The sequence below is a fragment of the Diprion similis genome, chromosome 8, assembly GCF_021155765.1.
Source record: "Diprion similis isolate iyDipSimi1 chromosome 8, iyDipSimi1.1, whole genome shotgun sequence".
In the NCBI taxonomy this organism is placed as follows: domain Eukaryota; kingdom Metazoa; phylum Arthropoda; class Insecta; order Hymenoptera; family Diprionidae; genus Diprion; species Diprion similis.
In genome coordinates, this window is record NC_060112.1 from 24987181 (window position 1) to 25014626 (window position 27446).

The 27446-nt window shown below is 35.5% G+C and overlaps 1 protein-coding gene across 2 annotated transcripts; it reads right to left on the bottom strand.

The window, feature by feature from the left end:
- Positions 1–1067: 1067 nt before the first annotated feature.
- On the bottom strand, positions 1068–25810 carry LOC124408711 (plexin domain-containing protein 1). Of its 2 annotated transcripts, none has more exons than XM_046885846.1 (8): positions 25321–25810; positions 5762–6084; positions 5176–5502; positions 4737–4929; positions 4426–4635; positions 3542–3928; positions 3326–3462; positions 1068–3174 (listed from the first exon to the last, which is right to left on the bottom strand). In XM_046885846.1, exons 1-8 carry the CDS (start codon positions 25439–25441, stop codon positions 3106–3108), a joined length of 1767 nt encoding a protein of 588 aa, XP_046741802.1. In that variant the 5' UTR covers positions 25442–25810; the 3' UTR covers positions 1068–3105. The 2 variants fall into 2 exon arrangements, with proteins under 2 accessions (XP_046741802.1, XP_046741803.1); XM_046885847.1 differs by having other exon boundaries at positions 5765–6084; positions 25321–25808.
- Between the last annotated feature and the right edge of the window lie 1636 nt (positions 25811–27446).

The window sequence follows — 27446 nt, forward strand, 5'->3', positions numbered from 1 at the left end:
TAAAAATAAACTAATCGACGAATATTAATATGTTCACTGTTCACTGTTGTATCACGTCAGTCAATTAATTCAATAATAAGAAATTAGCCATGAGATACACGCTCACTTGTGAAAAACTGGCTCCAGTACTCAGGTCAAGACGCCAGTTTCAATATCTTTTTGAGGGTTTAAAGGGTGAAATTATTGAGAATAGGCTCCAACAAATCGTTTCAGAGACAAAAGGATTTTTGCCAAAAAGGTAAATAAAATCTCGGAATAAAGGAAGGCTTTGGTTTTTTTGTAAACAAATTCTGGCAAATTTTCAAATTTGCTGGATTTAGTCAAACCTCAATTTACTTGAGCCCCACGAGAGACTAAAGTGGCTGCGTAAACGGATCAAAAGTTACAGCCGAAAGACAGAAAATTTTTACAAGTTTTCTTAGCTGTTGATTCTACGATGTTCTGGATGTATTTTCCGGTTTGCTTCAGGCACAATTGAAGGGAATCACCTCGCATAAATAAATTTTACAACGGTCCTGCCACCAATTCGTAGTGTGTATTATAGCGTTGATGGCAGAATTTTGTTACCACATTCTCATACTGTAGTAACTTCGTCTTGTCAAGATTTATCCACGACAATTATGACACCATCTCGGGAAGTTACAAGATACAGTTTTTTTTCGAAGACGGAACAGGTCAGTTGTTTTTTTTTTGCACCAGAGATACTTCCACGTTCGACTACAGTCTTATTTGCATGACAACAATATGTATATCCGTATTTGTAAAACCCAGGAATTATTTAGCCACAACCAAACCACGATTACTCATTTTCGTGATAGTAACAAATATGCGACTCAATTATACACTGCCGTAAAATTGATTAAACGATAAATTTAAGAGCAGGGTTTGGACAACACAGGTATTTTCATGACAATTATTTGCTAATTGGGACAATTAGCCTTTAGTCTACGTTTTTAATACTCTATTCCAGCTCATTACACTTAAACACGTATGATTAAATGATCGTTTCTACGCGAAAATTTTTATGGAATAGTGGAAGATAAAATAAATTAAAGAAAAGCTAATAAAGACGAAGGAATTGGTTTAATCGCTATATTAATTAAAACAATTATTATCACAAACTATGAATAAAATCGTACACAATAAAATAATATAAGCTTAAGTAAATCTATAAATTTCAATCGTTATCGCTTTATAATTTTATTTCGTTTGTGATTTGGTTTTCATAAATTAGGTTCATGATTATTTTCATTTCATAATATATTCAGGATAAAAAGATGTAAGTGTAAACGCGCAATCAGCTCGCTAGGCTGTTATTTCGAGTTTGGTCATTTCTTCCAAACATCTGTTTACATTTTTGACATATATTTTTTTTACAGATTTTTAAAAGTTGGCGTCAAGGCTTACACAATTTAGGTACCAACAATATCGTAACGATATTCACAGTTTTCTCAGTTTATTAACAATGAATGTCACTTTGATCAACTGCGAGTTTTAATGATCATCATAACTTTTCATAAAGGAAAACGGTCAAGGCACCTTTAAAGTGGGTGTGAATGTTTTTCTTTTCACTTCACAATTCTTAAGCCATTTATACGTAAACATTATATTGCGTTAAAATACTACTATATACAATTACGAAGATATCGTCCAAAATATCATATATGTGTGATTTTTTTTCGTTATAAAATTCTTTTTCTCATCCATTTTCATGTATAATGTATACTATATATATGTGTATACGTGTTGCACAAAAGATGCATGTAATCTTTAATTGTCATTTTCTAAAATACATTGTATATTTACCTTATTATAGACTAACAGAACTCAATGTTGCCACACTCATAATCCAGCAAGTCGAAGAAATCTCTTCAGCGATGAAAAAGTTTTTTGAAAAATTATTCGCATTTGGGAATGTTCTAATGGGCGTTGAATTTAAGGTACACTAATGAGAAAGAAAATTGAACAATTCACACTGAGGTAATTTACATTATGTGTAGGTGATGAATTTGGCTACCAGAGTTCATCGCTAGGAGAGTTTGAACTCATTTCACCTGACTTTGTTGGTTTGGCAACGAGGATAAGACATGTAAGTAAAAAACACTATTCGAGTTCTCCTATCTATAGGTTTTTTTTTTAATAATAATAAAAATTAGCAGATAAGTTGTGCTCGGTCAGATCTCGTATAAAAATTATTTCACAATAGTCAATTAGGGATCGTGAATGCACATGCATAGGTATATTGGGCCAAAGCGATAATAGTAACGAATAGTAAAAACCGTTCAAGGCACTTTCAATTTCATTTGATCCATTTTTCTTTATTCTCTTTCCTTTCCAAGAGCATACGTAGCAATTTCGAAGTTTGTGAAAATGTGGTCGAACTACGTTTCAGTGTATAAATTAATCCTACACCACTCAATGCACGCGATCAGATAAATGCGTTGGCTTAGATTGATCTATCATTTATCTTTGTCAATACGCGGTATACTAAGTTATTTTATAGAAGCTTTTCACCAATTTTTGATACGCGAGTACTATAATTTGTGCAATTATGCTCGTCGCAATGATTAGGATCACGTAAAACATACAAAGTACCCACATATCGAATAATCGTAACGGTTATCACAAAATCCTACAGTATAAGATATTACGTACACGGCTGCGAGTTTCGTATAAAATAAAGTTGCACGAAACGTGGGTATTCGTAAATATTACTGCTAAAAAGATATGCATACTGGTTTTCCATTTACACATATCCGATACAAAGTGTATCATACGTTTCATAAATTCGATCTTCTGGCGATTTATATTTTCTAATTAACATACACTTCCTTCCATCGACGATATACTATACCATAATATTCATTTCAGCTCGACTGCGCAACACAATTATTATTCATAATCGTTTATCTACGGTTCACAATTTTAGTTGGCAGTTTCGCACAGACGCTGGGAATTCGGTTTTCCTAACCAGCGGACTTGGTCCTCTACTGTAGTGTATTCTATAGTATAGGTACTGTATACGTTAAGTAGGAAGTTCATGTGTCTCTGACAGCCCGATTCTCTTCACTGTCAGATGTTATTGTTCATTCTCTTGGTACCTCATTACATATGAATTGTTGCGGCTGTGTAACGTGCTTCTCCTCGCCGCCAACTCCATTGACTTGGTCGATACTGCAAAAAAATTTAATTAGATATATGGCATCAATAAGACAGTCTTGTAATTCAGGTAAACTAAGGATAATTTGTGATTCAACTTCAGAGACAGAGCGATGCCACTTTAACGGATCTCGATAAGCAAACGTAGTATTACAGATATACTTACTCTGATGAGTACTTGGCCAGAAGCACTGTGCGGGTTGCGATAAGCATATCCGCCCCACGCAATCAAGCCAACGATTAGCGAGACCACTAAGAGAATTCCGATTATTCCAGACACCCCCATAGTCATTTTATCCGTAGCTGTAAAACAGTAAATCACATCTTGATATAAAAAATTGAAATGTGGTTATGAATTATTGCTACAGCAAGGAGCACTCACTAGGTAAAGGACCGCGAGCATTCGCTGCATGAACGATTTTTGGTACATCAAATGTGTTGTTGTGATCGTCATGACTATGATCTTCATGTTCGGCATATGTTGTGGCCGTCGAGGATATTACGGGACAGCTTTCCTCTTGCGTGATACTCTGCTCCTCGCATCTCCTCATAAGCCAGTCCTGCTTATAACGATCAACGCCAGTGCTGCACCGGTTCAAAATAGGGCACCATTTGCATTTGAAGTCAATTGATGTGTTCAAACAGTCATTACAGTTGTCCATTCTCAGACACGTTGGTAATGCTCGAAGGTAAATTACGGTCCAATTTCTAATGTCCTGGCTCTTGAAATTCACCCTGTGATATTCGTAAATCGTCTTGCGTCGCACGTCTGTGAATATTCAGAGCATACATCTTACTTAAATTATTCAATGGTGTTCATCTTTCAAGAAAATTCAAGCAGAGTATAAATTAGCAACTGGCTACTATAAAGATATCTTGAGCGGTTGTGTGTGCGGAAGGAATCGAAAAGAAAAATTTTAAAAAGCAAGCTGTGCACATGTCCGTGCCGTTACAATGCACGAATATGAAAGGCTGCAAGTATTGAATACTCGGTTTCACGTAAATCTATTTTCAAACTTGGCGCAAATCCAGGAACAAAACTTTAAGGTAAGATCAATGAGTGTCAGGTGCTGCAATGCAATTATGTATCTGACAAGTTGAAATTTGCCAAGCTAAGCAAATACGTCACAGCAGTTATACGAAAAGCTCAAATATAGGCACGAATGTATTCATTTTACTTCTGCTAAAAAGCGTTGCATTCACAAAGTAGTTTTAAATATAATTGGGTATGATTCAGATTCTATAGATTAATTGCGATTTACTTACAAAAGACAGTTCTGTCGATTATGTAAGCATCGCTGAGTCCCACTTTGACAGGATGCAAATTGTCTGCAATGTCTTCAATGACTAGGGGTATAGCTGCATAGACAAACACGATATCTCCACTTTTGTGAAGAGTCACTTGGAAAGTGAAGTTGCCAACGTTTTGCTTTTCTTGAAGTGCGACGTTAGACCACTCCACAGTAAAGGCTGTGCCTGTAAATTTTGGACAAAGATTAAACCTGTTTCCTCATAGCCTGAAGCATTTCCAAGTAAAAAACGGAGGGAAGAAATATCAGAAAATTCGAGTTACACACCATTATCTGCATATTTGACGTAACTGTCATTGGACAGTCTCGTATCAAAGTTTGCCATCAGAGGAGCAATGTACTGAGTTGCGGCTAGCCAACTATGCACGTATTCTCCAGTGTACAAGAAGCCACCTGTTGCTATCGTTACATTTCTGACGTTATGTCCATAGAACGGAAAATCAAATGATAGCTTCACCGTCTGCGGGATAGACAATTTTTTCTTAAGATATTTATTTACACGATTATATCATAGAAAGAAGAAGAAAATGAAAATCAACTGAGAATCAGAAAGTTTTATGGATTTCTAGAAGTCCCAGGCAAGTAACCAGATAAGCTTGACAATCAAGCAGATCACATCGAAAACACAAATCGTCGTGGCACATAATTTTCGGTCATTATATCTCAATACTTGTTTCCTAGGAATGGTTTAAATATGTTTTTTTACCGCAGCTCTCCTATGGCTGGCACTGAGGAGCTCATTGACTACAAGGTTGGGATGATTGTCCATGTCAACCCATAACTTCCGGCCCTCTACCTCATCCTCGAATATCGTGCTATTGTAATAGGTGTGATGATCTTCCTGGGTCTTGGTGATATTATTCTGGGACAATGTGGTGTTTGTAAGGTCTCCAAATTTATTAATATTTATATCATCGCCAAGCGAATCGTCCATATTTTGCGTCACGTTTGTAGCCAAAACTTCAGTGTTGTTAACAGGACTCTCCAGAACAATCGGCCTCATCGTCGCGTTGGGCCATACTCTTGGATGGTCCTGGAATTCCAGAAGAATATTTCAAAGTTAAGAATAAACACGAGAATAGTGAGAGAAGAAAAGAAACAAAACGATTCGAGAGTGCAAGGGTCATCATATTCACGCCAGATATGATCCCCCAACAACTCTTGTGGTAAAAGTTAATTATTGTCAACGATACGACTGTCTAATAATATGCAATGACTTGCTATCAATAACTCGCAGCTAATTCGAGCAAGACTTTGGATATCGAGAAGCACATTATATTTGTTCAACTTACAACATCTGATCTTCCAGTAGCAGGAATCAATGGTTGCGAAACAACGACTGGAGACGTTCCAACCGAGGTTGGCTGAGATGTGGGATTCTTAGTGTTGTTATCGGTTGAGTATGCGACATTTTCAAAACCGCTGTTTAATTTGACTGTTGTTTTCGGCGATGGTGTGGTTGTAACACCCAAAGTTGTGTTCTGCACCAGTGGTTCTTCAATTGTACCCCGCCGCACTCTGGTCCCTGGTTCATTGTAGAGGACCAAACTCACCGGCACTTCTAAAGCAGACCTCTTCACCAAGTTCGCGCTTCTGTAGCGATAATATGAATCTTCTGTAACAGATGATGAGAGAATTTTTTATAGTGAAAGGCTTTTTTTAGTCGATCTATCAAAATTTAGACAAATACACAAATAGACTGATAATGTGAATGACATTTTGTATCGCTAATGAATATTTTTATTTACACAATAGTAATATGGAAATTGCATAAATATAATGATAGAAACCCCTGTAATATTTCCTACCGTTTTAAAGATAAGAGGATACGATGAATATTTACAATAATCGTTCATTATTTAGCAAACTATGGTCACTGTTATAGGCGTCTTTCAATAAGTAATGACAGAACTTCGAGCTACGAAGCTGAAAAATCCTGGAAAACGACATTCACTAGAATTTTTCACGTACAAAGAGATTTTCCAGTCTATGAAAAGAAATTTCTATTCTCTTATTTATTTATTGTTTTAAAGAATTAAAATACTACTTTGAATAGTGTGAAGAAACGTTCACAAATCAAGTTATACAATAATTTCAAGCAGTATTTAAAATTCCCCTGTTTCTTTGACGGTGCATGATGTTTTGTATAATGTTGAAGTTCGTGTAATGTCACTATGACGATCGTTATTTCGATACTTAGAGACTGACTAAAATTTGGTAAAAGCGCGATAAAACAAAAAAAAAAGTAATCTCAATTTTTAAAATTCATTCTAAAGCTCCAAAATACTAATTTTTGGTGAATGTTTTACGTTGCACGTTAACATGACTAACTTCCTCTGGTATTTTTTTTTTTTTTTTATGCAAATCACTAACATTAATTTTCCCAAGTTTTAGCAATTAACAACACAAGTAAGGCTTTATCGAATAGGGAGATAAGATTCAGTTGATTCGAAATTTTCAGAACTAAACATGATTTGGAATAAGAAGTATAACTGGAATGAATTATGCACAACATCAAAATTTCAGTAGATTTTTCGATAATCTGGACGCTACCCTGTAATTGGTGTGTCGCACCAAAAAAAAAACATGACTGTCAAATGAAACGCGAGATGAGCAACAAAATTGTAAAATCAGCTTCAATAACACTTTACGATTCATGTGTTTTTCCAATTTAGAATTGTCAGCAATCTTTTCAAAATTCTTCGTGTTGCCGAGTATCAGAATCTTGAATGGTTTAGAGCATGGCAAAAGAATTAATTGTTAAATAAGCGAATAAAGAATCAACTTTGGTCAACTTTCATTGCCTTTCAATGAATCTCTGATATTATATGTACAAATTAAAATAATTTTGTTTTACACTAACATCAATAGTTACCGAGATAATAATTTATTAACAAAATTTTGTATGCATTTTTAATTAAAAATATCTCTCAATTATGCGACATCGGGCTTATTTATGCTTTGGCACGGAAATGTAACACCGAGAATTATGAGTATGCAACTTCGAAAAAAATATGTGAGACCTGACTGCAGATCCGTTCCACGTGGATCGGCTCATATGTAGAATTCTACATTCCCAAGTACACATTCGTATACGCATGAATATGTGTATGAAATTATAATTCATGACTTGAAACTGAATGAGGAAAACTTGTAACAAAAATAAACTCAAAGACAAAAATGTTAGCTAGTACCTCTGAGGACCGTGCGTCTGCAATTGAATAATTATTGTTATTAGCGAATGAGAATGATGAGAAAAAGCAACTAACCGAAAATTGATTTCAGTGTCTTTGCCGAAACTTCAAGCTACTGCCCCAAAATTTTCTCGTTAATATCATCTAAAAAACTAGTTTATTTATAGACAAAAAAGAAAATTCACAATTATGAGAATTTGTCGCTATTGGAAAACAATATAAAATAATAATGCAGTCTCTTGAAAGCGAAATGACTGGGAAGTTCCAAACTCTCTAAACCAAACCTGGTCGTTAATTCGGAGAAAGTGTATCGAATTGAAAAGTATACCACGCCTGTAGTTTTCTTTGGAACATTGAAAATTCATCAACAAGAAGTAATTAACTGGCGGAAATTTGACGTGAGTAATAACGTCCAAAACAGCTATTACGCAATGATATTTTTTGTCGGTTTGTCATTATTATAATCAGATTACGTATAAACTCAGATAATAGTCAAACGTAAGCAGATGTATCTATTTTATGAAAATCTCCCGCGAGTACAATAATAAAAGACGTAATCGGTCCGAAGGCGATGCGATCATCAAATGAATACAATATGTCGTGCGTAAAACAAATGAACACAAATTAACAGCAAAGAATGTGAGTGGTTTAGGCACAACGACTAACGAATGATTCACTTTCCGTAAATGTACTGCAGTACTTGATTATATGTATACCAGTGCACAGCATGCAAATGCGTACACCGTCATTTAACTTGTATCTCACAGGTATTTTACCACATAATCTAAATACGCCTACGATTAGGCAATTCAGGATACACATTTTACCGATCGACAATTGTTTGTGGCAAATCGTCATTAATAAAACAAATGTCGATCAGTAAAATGTACTCCGAGTTGCCTGAATCGAAGGCGGATTTCGGTAAAATGTAATACGAATTGCATAATTGCAGGCTGATTTATCTTGCGAGGTAAGAAAAACGAATAACAGGGCGTCACGAGATATACGCATATATAGCAGCTGGAATTTAACAATTCACATTGATTCGTAACTCCAAGGCTTCACGGCATGCGTGTATATGAGGCAGGTACACGCACTTGTTGCTGACCATTTATAGCTTATACCCATAATAAAATACGGCTAGTGAGCACATTTCGTACATATAAATATAAATTTATACCTATATATACACACATACCGTATGCTCTGTTCATACATATGTATAGAGAGTGCGAATTGCTTTAGAGGCCACGTCTGAAAGTGAGCCGTATCTACAGAATGGACTGAATCTGCAACACCATATAAGTTGTTAAAACAGCTATCTGCGTATAGATGGAAGAAAAATATTTTCTGAACACATCTCTATACATCGAAAGCCGTTGATTCCGTCGCGGAATGAGAGTTCGGACAAAGCCTTCACCACAGAGTACGAAGTGTATAATAGAAATAGATCGTGAAAATTTATACCTATATAATAATATGCCTGAAGTTTGTATTTTTTTCTTATTTACAGGGACTCGAACTACCTACTCTGAATATGTTTACTTTATGACTGTAATAACAAGTGAAAAGCATTGGTTGTACCGACTGATAGGGGCACACATGTGCATGCCTTGCAACGTATATTTAAGTCCCGGTCATCGCTAGGACTTAAGAGCGTTGCACTCATCGTCAGGGAGGATATAATGTATAAGACGAGTTGTAACGAAACGACCGAAGCACCGAAGTTTGCAAGTTTATTTGCAACAATCAGTAATTAATCATTACAGGCTAATTTTTTTTATTCGAATGAAAATCGAAAACGAATTTCACACCGGATAATTAACTCAAACGGAAAGAACAAAAAAAAAATCAATAAACTCGTATGCGGAAAATCACAGGCTTTAACGTTGTTTGTCATATTAATCGTAAGACGATGTTTTTGGGAACACAGTGAAAACTAGCGGAGTAAAACTATCACACATTTTGATACGACAAAGTACGGCATAATATGTAGGCAGTCACTGGTTTAAAAAAATCACAGATTTCAAGTCAGTAACGTTATCGTAAGGAAAAATTGGTGGAAAAAAATGACTATATTTTCTTAATTTTAACAAAGATTTTGAAATCTGATGTGTTTTGTTTTATTGCGGTTTACTGAATTCCGGACAATACCGAAATGACGAAATAACGGTTATTCCTCAGCATGAATCGTTACAATAACGTTACTAACTTCAATATGATAAAAAAAAAAAAAAAAAAAATCCGACACCAAAGTCGGAGATTCTTTTTCCTTTCATTAATTCATTCCTTCCCTATTTGTTTTGAATAAAAATTACCCAGGAATCGAATATCTACACATATGACATTATGACATTATGACCTTCATCGTGAATAATTTATTTGTGTTATATACGATAACGACGATAAGACTACATCACAATGATCATCAACAGGAGAACAGACGCCGTGAGGGGATATCTCGAGTCTGAGGACGTAGAAGATAATATAATGTGTATAAGTAAAACAGGAGACACGCAGAATGCATGCAATCAATCTGCGTCGTATCTCACATATTGCACCGTGAAGAGCAATACGACTCTTGGGAACAGTCTCGCGGGTACGTAAGGTCAAGGTCAAGGTCAGCGACGTTTACATCCCTCCTCAACTACACATACGTATATTATACGTTGCAACGAAACGAACTTGTGCCGTGTGAGTAACGTTTCAACGTTGTACATATAAGCAATTGATATTTCTATGAATATTAAATTAAATTAAACTAATTGTAAGTCAATGTGATGACCCTTTTTCGACTAGGCTAACTCCGATGTTGATCAAGTTTGAAACAATGTTGGACATTTGATTAATGCTATAAAAATAATTCGAATCACCTGACAAATAAGTTTATGGAATTGTTTTTGAAAAATTTAGGTCAAAGAGAAAAACAAGGGAAGATTCGTCGATATTATAAAAGCGTAAACGCGCGTGAGTCTTGATGCGTATGCAGTGTGATGCGTTATCGCGTTCCAAAACACAATTAAGACGTATACATAACGTCTTCGATAAGTTAATATATGAACGAAGATTGGATCTGTAATACATAGAGGTACCTATTGAACAAGAATTTGTAAGTTGCTCACCCGCCAAGAATGTTTAATCGGTGAGTAAAAATATTTTCAATAAATTTCAGGTGTTGTATGTTATATAGAAAATACATCCTGAATTACTATTTTTTACTTACACTGGGCAAAACATCACTTGTAGCCCAGTAAATCAAAGAAAGATAGATGATTAAAATTTATCATATCTCAGAAAAATACTAAAATATACAATATGAATGAAATATAAAAATAAAAAATAATTTTGTATCAACGATACACGGAAAAAATAGGTGTGTTAAATACAATCTTATAACGCACAAGTAGCATTATTATGCACAGTGCAAGGTCCACGATCTCTGCAGCGTGATCAAAAATAGTAACCACATCATGCTCCCGTTGCAAGAACGCCGGCGACACAGTAATTTGTCAGAGATATAACGAGACGTAGCACTTGTGCATTCATATCTAACCGTACATAAATACATATGCAGGAGGTCAATCTGCCTCAAACGATTTTATCGTTGCCTGTCTCAGACATATTGAAATGATAAATCGCGTATAATTTTGGTAACTTCAGATCCGTGAGAAGAAAGTAATTATTTACAATAACGGTATATAGGTGCCTTTGACTCGAGAGATGATAAAAACATTGAAGATCAATTAAGCTAAGCACTAATATAAGTCAAAGTTTTCTTTCATCTCTAAGACAAGAAAATTATGTCTTTTTTTACCCGCAAATGCATCAGCGTACCAGAAGATTCGTTTGTAGTATATATATAAAAGTTCAGGTTACGTCGTATAATGGCCAAGAGTATAACACAGCACGTAGTCTATACAAAACTATGAAAGAAGAGAAAAGAAGAAATACAGAGCTGTATATGATAATGTAAAGCCCCGCAATTCACGATCCGGTGTTTTGTATTTTATACGTTAGTATACGGTTATGGTTATGATTATGCCTGTATGTGATATGTGTATAGGTACTACAAGACATATCAAAGTGCTGTGCACTTGGGGCGTTGAGTTCGCGCCCGAAGTGCATGTACCGTTTTACACGTGCACACACAGGCAACCATACACGACGTCGCGTCACGCGTACAACTCATGAAGAAACGTGTGCTGACGTATAGAAGCTACCAATTGTAAACAGATTGTAAATGGACCCTCATCCCGTCGTCGTCGTCGTCTCTGATCTCAAGGGTCTCCTCCGCCTCCTTCTTGCTTCTTGCTCTTTCCACCCACCCGATACACTCAAGTTAAGGATGCAGCAGCTGCATACAGACGATCGGCTCATCTGCATGTATGTATTGCATACTCGAGTTTGCGTGTATGCTGTAAAAAAGAATCAGAAATAGATAAAGAAAGGAGAAAAGAAAGAAGGTTCGAAGACACGAAGTGCCAGCCAGAAGCTGGCCGGCTGATGTTCTTTCATGTGAAACTGGCTCCACGTGCAATGCACGTAATTTTTTGAAAGTGTTGATAGATCGAGATTGGCCTTGTTGTAAAACACGATTGTAGCTGTTGGTCCCTTTGTATTTTTTAAACTTTATTTTCAAACACGATCGTTCCCACACACAACTTGTCTATGTATACCTATAGTTATATTAAGATTAGAAAACGAATCAAAACCGGTGAACCAGACGGAAAAATTGAAGCAATAATCACTGTTTTGCAAATCTTTTAAATGACTTTAAAGGAGTCAAGCTATTGCAAAGTATAATGAGTAGTTTATTGTGCTTCAATATACAGTTTACCGAATTTCAGATAATACTATATATATTAAAATTGCGATAAATAACGATTTTTCGTAACGTCTGATAACCTCAGCATTAAGACTTCACAAGCATAACCCTCATAAATTTTAACCAGTCAACTAATTACGCATTAATTATAAAAGTTCTTCCAATTCTCGTACTTTTCATCTCGTACACATGCGATAATTTCCTGCACGCAAACATCGTCGCTGCGCGATATACGAGAGGTGAACATTTAAGATTACTTGACCAATTGAAACAATGTTCACGTCGTAGGCATTTCTGCGCGTGTTTTAGAACGCACGTCAAGTAGGCGGTATAATAGGGAGGCTAGCTATCGTTACTGGCGCCTGAATTCCCAGCTTCGACAATACGTCCTAGAAATTGATCGTCTGTCCGACGCGGCACGGCGTGTTTCCGTTTAACGAAGACGAACAAAGAACGAGCGGATTGGATCGGATCGCAATGGGGACGAACAGAGAGAGATCGAGATCGATGGGTGGATGGAAGCGCGTGTATACATAGCGTCTACGTCATGCGTGGTGATCCCGTTTAGGGAATTCGCATTTAAGGCAGGTATGCATGGACGGCTGAACAGACGCGTATCCCTCTCAAATGGTATACAATGTATGCTCACGTCGCGCCCACATACGTAAGAAAGTAAATCTGTGCAGAAAAGTTTTATATGTACGCAGTTTTATTCTAGCTTCGATGGAAATTACGAAAATGCTGTAGCGGTCAGTTTTTACCGACCGAGTAGAACTTCACTCTTTTTTTACTATGTTATCAAAGCCTAAAAATTACCACAGACGTAAAAATGCCGTGCAATCGGCGGAGTTCTACGTCATGCAGTACCGGACGAAAACGTCAGCAAAAAAAACTTTACTTTTTGACTTATGAGAGAATGACTAAGGCCAGGAAATGCATTTCAATTACAGAAATACATTTCACATTGGCATCATCATACACTGAATAGATACTTTTTTTTTATATTTGTTGCATGTATAATTGCGAGCCTTGTAGTAAATGATCTAAACAAGTGTAACATATTTCACTCTGTCGGTAAATACTGACAGTAGTATCCTCTTAAGGAGTAGTTTGGCCGGTCAAAAGTCGGTACTATTTATTAATTATCAGTATAATACTTAACGTGAATACTTTTTTTTTCCTATATATATATATTAGTGCAGATGGTCAATTAACGATAAAACTTTGTCTATCTGGCTCGTCTGTTGCTGCTGCTGCATATTATACGGTAGTGCGAGTCTGTCGAGAATTTTTATTGTATACATACCGCCATCAATTGGGTTTAATCAAACCGAGGGCTGGCTGAATTAAAATTTATTATCACTGGAGCATCGCGCAGTTACTGATAAACAGTACGCTTCATGGAGCACAACGATTCTATTCGGAATTTTATTTAAATATGTATAATATGAAAATGAATTATACGAATCAACATGCATGCAAGACTGTTATGTTATAAATGAATTGATTATTATATAGTATCTTTAAAATATAAAACCATTACAACTTTTTTCCCCCTTTCTATTCAGCTTGCAGAAATTCAAATCTATATACTGACGCCATGTGATTATAGGAATAATTATCTCGTAGTGTCATCTTTTGCAATACAAAATGCAAATATCTAAGTGTGTGAAATCCTTGAACAAAGCTCGCCGCAAAGATATATTCAATTTCGTAGCATATTAAACAGGTACAGTGTATATATCATATATACATGGTACAAGTTGCGCCGTTTAAAAATTGCGACATTTACGTCGTCACTTCTGTTCAAATCAAACAAACTTGTATTATATACATGTTATGTTTATCTGAGAGGATAATAAAGAAATATAAAAAATATTTATGGGACACATGATTATACCTCCGAAAAATAAAAAAATAAACGCATGTAATATCGATTATACACGCATATACAATTTTCAATTCGTTATTTGATACATTCATTTTCCATGAGAAATATACGAAATTCTTATTTCTTATTGTTGACATTAAAAGAAAATCTTCACGGCTCAGTTCTGCAGGCTGAATCATGACTTAGGAACGGCACGTAACGATCCAGACTTCACAATTGAAGAAAACAAACAAAATCGAGCATTGTGTTCTGCAAGTTCTGATTACACAAGGAATAATAATTTTCACCGTCAGTCAAGTGGTCTGTGGTCTGTGGTATGATGATAATGATTATATATCTTAAGTGAGGGGAACGTGTGCATGTATATCGCGTACTTTGTGAAATGTATCACAGAGTATAATATTAACAATAAGTGATTTAATTGAGTCGGCACAATTCCTCAAAGATTAGCATATTTTTAATAATTATGAAAATAATTGGAGCCTAAATACTTCTTTTTTTCTTTCTCTACGCGCATTCCTCAAACTGTGTTGTAATATTAGGTATGTACACAACTAACACAAAGATACGTGCAAACGAGCGAATGAAAAAGCGGAAAACGAGAAAAAAAATGCGCCCGTTTATACCTACAGCTAGCTACTTTTAGAGAGCGCCATTATCATAGTATCTGTACAAATTTAAAACACCATATAACCGACAAAACAACGGCGAAGAATTTCGTTTTATGGATCATGGTGCAGTAGTGAAGTGCGGTAAGTCTGTGCCTCGTTATAATACGGCTGGTATAATCCACCAACAAGCTGTAACTGAACTGTAGGCACGATAATTACCGTTGGCCTTTGCGTAACGCGCTGCTTTTGCTGCTAGGCTTATGTAAATCGAAGAAACGCCGCAAAGAAGTAAGGAATAACAGGAATGTTGAGTACACAATGAAGAAGAAAATAATAATACAACTTGTGTACCGGATTGTTTCATGTAAAGATTTACTTTTAACATTAAATGACCAATCGAACATTACACGGTAAATCCGCGCCTGGATGTATGCAATTTAGTCTACATTTCACCTGTAACCGCCTGCATTTAGGCAATCCACGGCGGTGCGTTGCACCGATTGTCATTTGTCTCGTTGTTAGTGATTGGCCGACTTTTCCACACTCGCGACTAATCGTGATACGGACGTCGAAACAAACAACGATCGACGAACTGTAATTACGGTAGCCGGATGTCAGGCGGATTTCGACAAAATCTAAATAAAAATTTATTATATGTATATAAATGCAGGCGGATGTTTATCCTAGAAATACCATTATAATGAGGAAAAAAACGGGAAAAACTGTAGCGGGACAATTCATTTTTCTTTCAAGTTTCGAAATATTTCAACTTTTCGCTATACGACGATTGTGCGTTTAACTTATAACCGGTCATCGAACGTTCTCGATTTATATGTAGGTACCTATATACGCATCACGGAACTCACGCGACTGACATGACACGTCATGTAATAAAACAACGTATATATATGCAGTATATCGACGATGACAGCTGCGTGTATAGATAGATATACAGACATAATATATACACATCTCTCCGCAGATACGCAAATTCATTGAGTCAATCTTTTAATAAAATTTTAATAAAAAGCGTCGGTACGCCAACGGGTTAGGTCGTCCTGATAGCCGCCGAACAACATCGCACGTCCCCCACATCTCGCATATTATATTATATCGCACACATATGAGGTACGTTACATTAAACTAAAAGTGTTATAAAGCAACTTTATAATTCATATATTATTGACGAAGAATACTTCTTTTGTTATTTTTGTCTCTGCATGATTTGTAATATAATATGTTTAACTTGCAAATTCCGCACTTAAACTTCGTTTAGTTCGATAATTAGTTTTTCTTCTTCTTCTTTTTTTTTTCTTCTCTTCAAACTTCAAACACATCGAAAAAATCCCATCTTTTTCCATACAGATACTGATGTATAACAGGCAGCTGATACTGAAGTAAAAATGATCATCACGTGTAATAAAAATTATAACGTACTAACAAGTTATATACATAAAATGATGAACATAATAAATGGGAAACATCCGACGAGTGAACTGTCCGTGTCGGAATAGGTCGGTTTACACGGGTTATGGGCATCGAGGATGTTGGATGTATTCGTCTTCGAGGAAGTTGAACCACCCACGTCACCTGCACACCATGCAGCAAAGCCTTGAGCAAGCCTTTTGTATATAAGGGAAACTTGAAAACGCGCGGTAGTTAAGAAATTTATAGCCACAGATAAAATGGTTCAGCGTATATACGTAGGTTATGTATGTTATAACAAGGAAGGGGGGGAGGGGGGGGGGGGGCAGCTCTTGCACGATATAAACTACGTATAATATAATATAGTACAATTCACAGTACACCTCTACCATGTTAAACACGAAAATTATGGCGTTGCAGTTGATAACTATTTGACGCATATAAATCGCGTATAAAGGAAACATGGAAAGATTATTTTAACATATATATATATATATATAACTATTTTATCATTTTTTAATGACTGAGTGAGACAAAAAAATATGAGAAAATGTTCCGGAATAATGACTATCTCTTGATTTATAATTATGATCAATAAAATTAGGACAATTGAAAAATTGGAAATAATGCATCGTTGCGTTATTTCTCTCATTTTCTTACTCTATCCAATATTTCTTATGCGTATGATGAGTTGTTGTTATTGAAAGTATTAAGTAGGTTGTAAGCACGGGTGGTATGTAATTCGAGACGACTGCTTTACCGACGGAGCTTCCCCGTGCGGTGACTAAATGGAATATATTAACAAGAAACAAACCGTATCTAATGACCGTGTATTTAAACTCCTGGGGTTTCTTATGGTTCCGAGCCTTTGCTGCACGGGTTTTCGGTGTTTTAAGGCTTTCGGGTTTCACGTCCGTTTCGTCGTCTGACGCTCTGCGCTTCAACCCTCACGTTACATGCGGGCACGCATCGCACTTTGTCATGTACCCGGAAAAATAACCAGTCCTCTGATAGACTTCCGGTCTCACAGATGCTCGCAACGATATGGCCTAGATCCGTCACGTTGCGTATCGCAAGATATTGAAAGCGAGCCAAAAAAATTAGAGTTCAATAATTTTCAAGGTTTTACTTGAGAAAAAAACCATTTTCTCAAATTGACGACATTTCAACTCGTGTTGTTTAAATTTGTTTGAAATCGTTTTTCAGCGTTGTTTTTTTAAACCAATTTCTTCTCCTATCTCCTATCAACTTTTTATTCAAACGGAATCCATTGATACAAGTTTTTTCTTCACCATTACGTGGACGATCACGTGGGATGACAATTTTACAGCTACATGTGGGTGTGGATTTACCGCATAATTTAGTAAGTTCCATGACAAACAAAATCTGTTCTTATTTATAAAAGTAAATTCCTTCAAAACCTTTCTAAAACTGTGCAATAATGATTTTTTCTTTTTTTTTCTTCTGATGTTTCGTTACGTCAATATTACTAACTTCAGCCTCATTGTCTAGTATAATAAACGAACTTTAATCACTTGCAATAGCCTAATTAAAATTCTCAACGCAGGACAACGCAGTTTCAAATTATTCAGTAACACTTGACAAAAAAAAAAATAAATTCCTTCTGAATAAGTATTAGGTATGGTTGAATAATGAAAAACACAAATTGTGTGATAATGATTCGTCAACGAAGATCACATTGTCTATTCAACGCCGGAACTTCGTTGACTTAATAATAGCATCGCCTGAAAAGTTTATAATTACAGCGGTAAAATTGTTTCTTTAAAATTTTACCCCGTGTGCTTATATGTAGGTAAATATAGCTACTGAAATTGTACATGATTTTGAATGGAAAAAAAAAAAATAAAGATCTGCTCACAACCTTGACACAAGATTATAGAATTTACAAACGTATATATTTACATAATTCAAAACAGAAATGGTGAAATTATCGACTAGCCGTATGTGCTTGATCCCACGTGATAAGATAAGAATAACAAATTTTCAAAGTTCCCTGGATGATATGTATAACGTGTGTGTGTGTGTGTGTGTGTGTGTGTGTGTGTGTGTGTGGATATGTGTTTATATATATGGATCAAATAGAATTATCGCAAAATTATTACCAGAAAAAAACCCTTCAAGAGAATGAAAAATAAATAAATAAATAAATAAATAGAAAATAAAAATTTAAACACTGCATCGGCACAAAAGAGACTTTCATTATAATATAAATAAGCAAGCGTGAATATTAGAGAACGAAAGAAAATCTACGGTTGTGGGATAATTGTTAATTAGTGACAGCGTTGTTATACATATATATATATATATATACCTTATACGCCTGATGAAAAAAATTACTCTATATTATTATATACAGCAGCCTTCAAGCAACGAATTGAATTGTTGGTGGGTGGTTCAAGTTATTATACCTCGTGACGCAGGCAGGCAGGCAGGGAGGCACAACGATTCCGTTTAAATATGTATAACATTATCATACCTACGTGTATGTAATATATATATATATATATTTATAACTATGTATAAATTTTATCATTGCCAGAAATAATTCCGATTCACGAGTTTGAGGAAAAAACCAAGATAAGAAAGCCCAACAATTGTTACTATAATAACATTAATAACAACAATAATAATACGATTGTTCTCTTGTTTTCACGAAGATAACTTTTTTTTTACGTTATACACGATTTGAAAAGAAAAATTAGAAAAAAAATATGATTTCAATCAATAATTTCGTTTTTTTTTTTTTATATTTTGTTTCGTTTGTTGTCACTTCATTTAATTTGATACGAACGCGTGACGTAATTGGATATATATATATATATATATATACATGTAAATAATCCTCATACAAATGTCCTCATTTCATACGATTATAATTTATAAAAAAGCCTGATTATGATTACATGACTAACAACAAACGACCGCTTTTACGTCATGTAGTGGCATATATACACCGACAGATAAGTAGATGAAAAAAAATATATTATATGTATATATATATATATGTGTGTATTAGTATAGACGTAATACAGAAGGGAGGAAGGAAGATAAGAGTGCAGAGAGCGTGGAGTGCACTAAACTAAACTTGCGATGAGAATGTTGAAGAGGAGGCAGACGAGGAGGAGGAGGTGAGGTGGTTTACTGGCCCGTTACATCCGCCATTACTGCAGACTCGTCGCATCCGCCATCACGCTATTATATATATATATATATAATGACAATTTACACGTATTTTAATATTCTCAATATATATATTATATATATGTATAATATTATTTTTTTTTTTTTTTTTCAATATAATTTAGATTTCAATCAGCGCGAAATATTTTTTTTTTTTTTTTGTTATCAAAAATAAAAATGCATAATTAAAGAATAAAATAAATGTATCAAGAAGAAGAAGAAGAAGAAGAAGAAAAGAAAGAAAGAAATAAAGAAAGAAAACCAACGATCGTTGCGTTTACGAATTAGTGCATGGCTTTGAATTAGTTACGTTTACATATGATTGCGGCGTAACGAGTATCCTGCCTGCAGGTATAAACACATGTTATAGGTGACATTAGAGATTCGTGCACAGCTCAAGCGAAGAAGCGGAAACAGCTACGACGGGACACAGCTCTATAGAAAATAAAAGTTATTGACCCGCGCACGCGCGTATTTTCTATTGACAATACCTGCCTGTTGCTGTTACGCGTGGAATATATGGGATATTCTTGAAGCATCGTATACAAAGGCGGGGGTAAAGCCTTGTAAGGGTCAATATTGCGGGAATAGACGAAATATCGGAATTTCAAACATGAGAAAATAAAATTTTTGTTTAAAATTTGAAAAATCCGAATTTGGTGATAAGGAAAAAAAAAAATATATATATATAGAAAAGAAATAGAATAAAAATTCGGCCCACGTTTTCCTTAGCTTGGGGGTGTGTTTTGTGTAATTCTCGAGATTTTTGAGAATTTTTTCAGATTAAAAAAAAAAAAAAAATGATCATTCGCAATCGACTTGAATTATTGATATAAAAAATAAACGGTTCAGAAAGAAAATTTTTTTTTTTTTTTAATACTGGTCGAGTTGGCATGGAATACCCCATACACAATATAGAGCTTGAAGTTATTTATTTAAACAGAATAAGCAAATTATTGCGGATACGTTTCGACGAATAAATCTCAAAAAAAAAAAAAAAACACAAACACATATTAATATTGTATAAAACATACCTCCATCATATATATTTCATTGTGTATACATATATAATACTCGCGCAACAGATTATAGAACTACTCAGAGTGATATTCGACGACGGTTTAATCCGCTTAATTAACTCTGCGTCGTGTGGTGGATTATAATACCCGATCGAATTTAATTCTCGTCATACAAATTTACGTGATCAAACCGCACGAACGTGCCTGTAATAATACCCATCTCGAAAAAAAAAAAAAAAAAAAAAAAAAGAGTGAAGAAAATAATTTTTCATTCTTTCGCCTGAATTATTATCTCACTGGATACTTACACAAAATTAATTTTCAAAATACAAATTTAAAACGCCAAGGAATATTATTTTTATCCAGATAACTCATAAACCAGATGAGATTTTTTATTTTTTTTTTTTTTATGCAATTCTTGCTTTCTTTTCTTTGGCTTCAAACAATTGGCCGAGAAACTTTTAAATATGTACTTTTATTAAATGTATATTATATCCGTTGAACGATCAATTGGATACACTTTTCCTTGCCTTTCCCTTTCTTTTCTTATACATATATATATATATATATATATATACATAAAAAAACAACAACAATAAAAGCAATCGAGCGAATCACGTTCACATCGCGAGATCTATTTTCGGGTGAAAGTTCCCGACAGTCATATAGGCTTGAAATTTTTTCAAACAGTTATAGAGAATAGAAAATATAAGAGATTGATTATTCGGCTTATACCGACCAAAGAGAAAGATGCATTCTGCTGGATGCTGCAGAAACGGCATCGGATATGCAACGGAGAGGGGGAAAAATCATACATCGAGGCGTTCTATAACCGCGAGCTTTGCTGCTGCCGCTGCTGCTGCGGCTAACTCTTTTTTTTTTTCTCTTTTTTTTTTTTACTCTGTGAAGACGAACGAGTCTAGAGTCTCTCGCGTCTATTTAGAGAACATCGTCGGAGAGGAGAGCAAACCCTCCGGGCATATTTCGACTGCAGAACAAGATGGCTATGATGAGATGCAGACGATAACTGCAGGGCCGAAGAAAAAAATCCGCGACAGAGATCAGATATGTAACATATATATATATATATATATATATATATATATATATATATATATATATATATATATATATATATAATTATACGGATTGTGATAATAATAGATCACAATGATCGTCGAATTGTGCTGCGGGTGATGAGTGAATAATTATTATTAATTTTAATTGTGGTAAAGATAAGGAAATTGAAAAAAAAGAAAAAATATATATTTATCAATTATTAAACCGTTGATCCAATTACTTTTGGTCAATTTTCTGGACTCGAGGAAAAAATATGAAAATTTATTAATTTATTTTATATATTTATATATATATATATATATATATATATATATATATATATAATCGGTATTCTCGCCGAAATATTTTATAATACAATATAAATCGATATATATACATCACTACTTGGCGATGTCAAATCTGTAAGTTAATTTACAATTACGACGATATCGTTTAGTAATAGTGTTAATGGTTTTGAATCATCTGGGACGCACTGCATGATTAGATATGAAATTTGACCTCCGAGGAGACAATATGCAGTATAATTTCCGCTCTAATTGTTGTCACGATAACTGATGAATAATAATACGTTATATATATATATATATATATATATATATATACGGTAATAGTTAGAATTAAATGTCATTAAATTTGTCACCATGCGTACGTAACAAAATATACACTATAGAATGAAAAATTTTTCTTTTTTATACTTTTACGTTCGATATGGTTATAGAAAATTATTATTCTTATGTGTAAACTGTTTCTCAAACAATTACGTTATAATTAAGACAGTCAAAAAACTGCTGTACCATTTTATTTACAGATTTATTAAAGCCAGACTCTATATACACGTTGTTGTATGTACAAAACTTATACAAAAGTGAAACAAGAAACGTGTCTCGTCGTTTATACACGCATGACAAGAAGATGAAAATTTCCAGCTGTTCAAGGTTTCGACGGAAGGAGAGCGCGAGATGATAAATAAAGAAAGTGCGAGTTTGTAATCTTGGATATTGTTTGAAGCACGAGAAGCCGGCGAATGTAGTTCGCTTTCGACAGAACCCGTCTCTCGGACTGTGATAATATGTAACACGTACGAGGCTGAAGTTATTCGCGTTAACGTTACGAAAAATTATTATTACACAATTTTCGAATGACTTTGAATGAATTTGTCTTTCAAAATAAGTGTTACTTTTCCTAAACGTGAAAGATTAACGATTTTTCCCGAACTGTATCGTCAAAACTGACTTCATCCTCATTAACACGTGCATCATAGATCGAAACAAAAAAATTCCAAAGTCACCAATCGCTACGTTTCAATTATATTATACTGTATATAAACAATTCTCTTGGTAAGGTGTTTCTTGTAATAATTAGATGCCTACACACGTATACATAATAATTCTCTCGGCTTGACCTTCTCGTTGCTTCAAACGTAATTAACAAAAGAAGTTTAAATGAGATGATTATAGAGGTATTAATCGAAGATTATTATAAATACAGTCACGATCCATCAATCAGGATTGCGTATAGCTAACGCGAATTATATGTCGTCTCGATAGTTTAATCATGAATTCACTTCTTTATTATTATTATTTTTATTCTTTTTCTTCGTATTTCGGTTATATATATTCAAGTATGTGCATCGTATTTGGTAATATTTTATCGGCCTACTATCGCCCTGCACAATACACATGTACAATATATGTACGTGAAAAAATTTTGTGTGATGCAAATGAGCAAGTAAAACTATATAAAATAATGACAATTATAATACATTGATAATGGCAATATATATATATATATACATATATCGATCATCATTCCTATAAATACACGAGAATACGATATATGATGTAATGAATTTGAAAAGCAGGGATTGAAATTACAATAAATATGTATGTATACAATTCCACCTACAATATCTATATCTATTTTATAGTTTAGTTTACCGAACGTAAATGTAACGCTTTCTTAACACAGAGAGAACACGATTGTCGTAGTCTCTTCTATCGCTTATCGTTGTTGTAATGATATCGTATATATATATATATATATATATATAGGAGGAATACGATAGATCTTCACATTGTACGTGCATACATGGGGTATGTCGATGAAACGATTGTAATTATTTATATATTTACATGTATGTACGACTGTACGTATACCTAGAAGCGACACAGCAGATACTTTCACGTGCCTATGATAATAATTATATTATTGTATACTCTGCAAACGAGACTTTAACGACGACTTATCTACAAGTTTCCAACTGTACCTACGTGTGTATAATCGAATACGAACAACGAATTGGTAAAGTGAAACAATTTTTGTTCTACTTTTAAAATGCAAACGTACGTAATTCGTATAATTATGTTATGCACGTATACATGCAGGCGCAAAAAGTGTTTCGTCATCTATTCCTTAAGGTGTTATATATATATATATATATATATATATATATATATAATTCATCATCGTTTCATGTATTTCACAATAATAATTATATGCGATTTTTCAATCTACGGTATTGAAATAGATAATAATTGTAGTCGAAATGAAGATTAATCTCTTTTTTTGTGAATAAATCAATTGGTATTCAAATGATGTATTCTTGTGGATAAAAAGAAAAAAAAAAAAAAAAAAATTACGATAGGACAAAGAAGAAAGGCACGGTATAGGTATAACGTCATGTAAACCTTCTCGAAAAACTAGGTGAAAGAAAAAAATTCAATTACACGCAGCAACAAAAAAGGTCAACAACGTGTGCAAGAAATGCTCTTGTTGTTACGCACACGCGTTAAGATCGCCATAATTGTCTCTTCTTGGCGAGATTGTAGAGGAGAGAGAGAGAGAGAGAGAGAAAAAAGAAGATACATATTTCCGCAAAATACCGTCGGCATTGCTAATATATATAGATCTGGATGATCCGACGGCGAAGAGACAAGTGTGAATATTGGCGAAGCTCAAAATGAGACGTAAATAAAGCAGTGAGGTATTATTTTTAGTTCTGGGTTGAATACACCTCCGAATAATGTTTCCCAACTGCTGCAGAGGCGGTGGGATATATAACGGATGAGTTTACGGTAAACGGGCAGATAGAGAGTATAGAAGAGAATAAATAGAGGCGAAAAATTTTTACGCTAGTTTAGTGTATATCCGGGTACTTTATAGAAGAAACGATTTGCGGGGAATTCGCGTTACTCACGGTGCGATTTACATTAGTATATCAAAAAAGGGTCGACGGTTAAACGTTAAACTGATTCTAAATAAATTTTATAGACAAATAAGATGTTGAAATGTGGAATTCGGAATTTGAACGCATCATTCATTCGTTGGCTTCAAGATTTTGAGAGAGTCGGAAGTTTCGAATCGACGAAACTGAAACTCGAGACCGGAAACGGAATCGCATTATTTGAGAAAATTATTATTAATGAACGTATGAATAGAATACCAAGTGAACAGTGGTTCTCAAATCTGCATACATTCAACAGGCGATCACGAGTTTCGCGTGGGATGCGATGGGATGTTGTAACGAGAGTTAAATTCTTGTGACGTTAATCATACGTACATACATACATTTGTATATATAAATATATACATATAATGTGTCTCACCTGACGTGTCAGCCGCTGAAACGACGAGGGAAAATCCAAGGGATGCAGCAACGAGGATGACGAATGAATAGTGCACACAACAGCACGAAGACGAAAACAACCACCGTGATTCACGCGCCATATTTCTGCCTCAGATTTGCAGTTCCTGTTTATAATATTACAAAGAAAACTCGGCTCTGCCCGGTTCTTTCTTTGCTTTAAACCTCACAATCGTCCGTCGACTCTCTTCTCGGCGGAAGGACAAACAACGTTTGCGGCGACCGAATTTTCGACACGATAAGTATGCAACGAATCACTGGCAGCGTCGCACGGATCCTCGGCGATTTTTAGCAAATGCGACTTTCAAGCCTTCGGGATGCGAGTATCGCGCTATCCGACCGACACCGGAGACGTATACAACACAACTGGTGCGAAGGGCCTGCCTCAAACCGGTACGACGACCGACTTCGACCACAGCATCTCGGCTCTCTCGGTACAACTGAGGTGAAATGAAGGGAACACCATCGTCTTTGCTCTACTCGGCGACCCTCTTCAGACCCCGGCGACCGGCGCTCGCGCGATTCGACCGCGAACCGAGCGGATCGCCGAGGCGAGCACAGAAAAGAAAAACGTTCGTTCGCTTTTGTTTGCGCATATGACATGCAGTCCAATACAAGCATTCGCCACGTAGTATTTTTCCAACAAAAAAACAGCTATCACGCCAAATAAACAGGGTATGTAGGAATAAATACCGACCAGCCCTGAGGCGGGCTATTGATCAGCCGAAATAACACAATAACGCCCTTCTAGGTAGTCGCATAGTCCTTGCCCGAACAACGGAAGATCGGAGTTTACTTGGCGGAACTCCGACTTTCGAGTTTCTCCCCCCCGCCCGCCCACCGCTTCGGCTTTTTGCCTCGTTCCGTTTCGCTTCCAGTGTTCCTTTTTCATCGACTACCGCCCGCGTCTCTACAACCCGTTCGACAAACGAGTACCAGGCCATAGTCGTTCCTGCATGCGAATGCTGCGACCGGATCGACCGACTACTTACCTACCTCCCACACGTGTATTTCATCGCCCTGACAGACCTAAATGAACTGTAACGAGCGCAAGTTGTTGCTGTTACGATCCTACGGGCTATAAGCTGTTCGGGCATCATAGGGAGACATATTATGACGCTGAGGATATACTTTGTAGGAACGCGATTTGAATTTTTAACTGCCAATGCGATCGTGAATAACTCTTCTCAACGACCATTTCTTTTTGCCCTACCGGGCCACGGTGTGGTTTTTTTCTCTCAAATTTTCAATGCAACGCACTTCGATATTAAGCTAATATCGGGGTGTAAAACTGCCAGAAAATTTGCAGATATCTTCATGATACAGCATCAAAATTCAGCATGGTTGCAGTCGAACCGAATTCCCGAGAGACCACCAATCCGTCTGTATCCCTGCACTTACCATCCGCAGATGGCGTTAGTGCAAAGAGCTAAAGTTTCAGGTTTTCTCTACCATTCGGTGACTGAGGATCGCTAAACGCTTCTTATACCTGTACATATAGGTATAATATATATCACCAATCGGAATTCAGAATGAATGAAAGAATGTATTCTTGGAGCATTCACCTTGAATAAATTACATAAGTTAAAAACCAATGATTGTGTATTTTCTATAATCCTTTCATAAGTTTTTCCTTACTAAGTTAGCGACCTGTTCTAGTGTCGGGGTTTAACCAGAATCGAGTACGTCACTACTAAAGGTGCAATGTACTGCAGCTGTGAGTCAATTATGTGCCATCCTTTACAAGAGCACGGACTGACCATACACGGTGACCCATCCGTTGCGATACTGGTTGCCTGTGGTCAAAAGAAATGTGAATATTTAATCAGCGCTTCTAGTTTTCTGTCACTCCATGTTTTTTCCGTAACTTCTCGGTATCATGCTTGTAATTTTTATTACCCTAGCACGCTAAAATTCAGGAAAGACCAGGAACTCGTTCGCCTTGGAAATGTAGGGTCTTGATCTTTTTCTGAATCCGCGGCAACTTAACGCGTTATTAATACAGAGTACAAAAAATGTAGAGACAAGAAGCAGAAATGTCTAGAAGCAAGCGCGTCGAAATTATCATATCAAAGCAATACGTTTTTC

Coding starts and splice junctions, on each gene's coding strand:
- LOC124408711 (XM_046885846.1), bottom strand. CDS start 25,441: ATGGCGCGTGAATCACGGTGGTTGTTTTCGTCTTCGTGCTGTTGTGTG. Junction 6,085..25,320: donor TTCAGCGGCTGACACGTCAG/GTGAGACACATT, acceptor CATCTGTTACAG/AAGATTCATATTATCGCTAC. Junction 4,636..4,736: donor CGTCAAATATGCAGATAATG/GTGTGTAACTCG, acceptor CAAAATTTACAG/GCACAGCCTTTACTGTGGAG.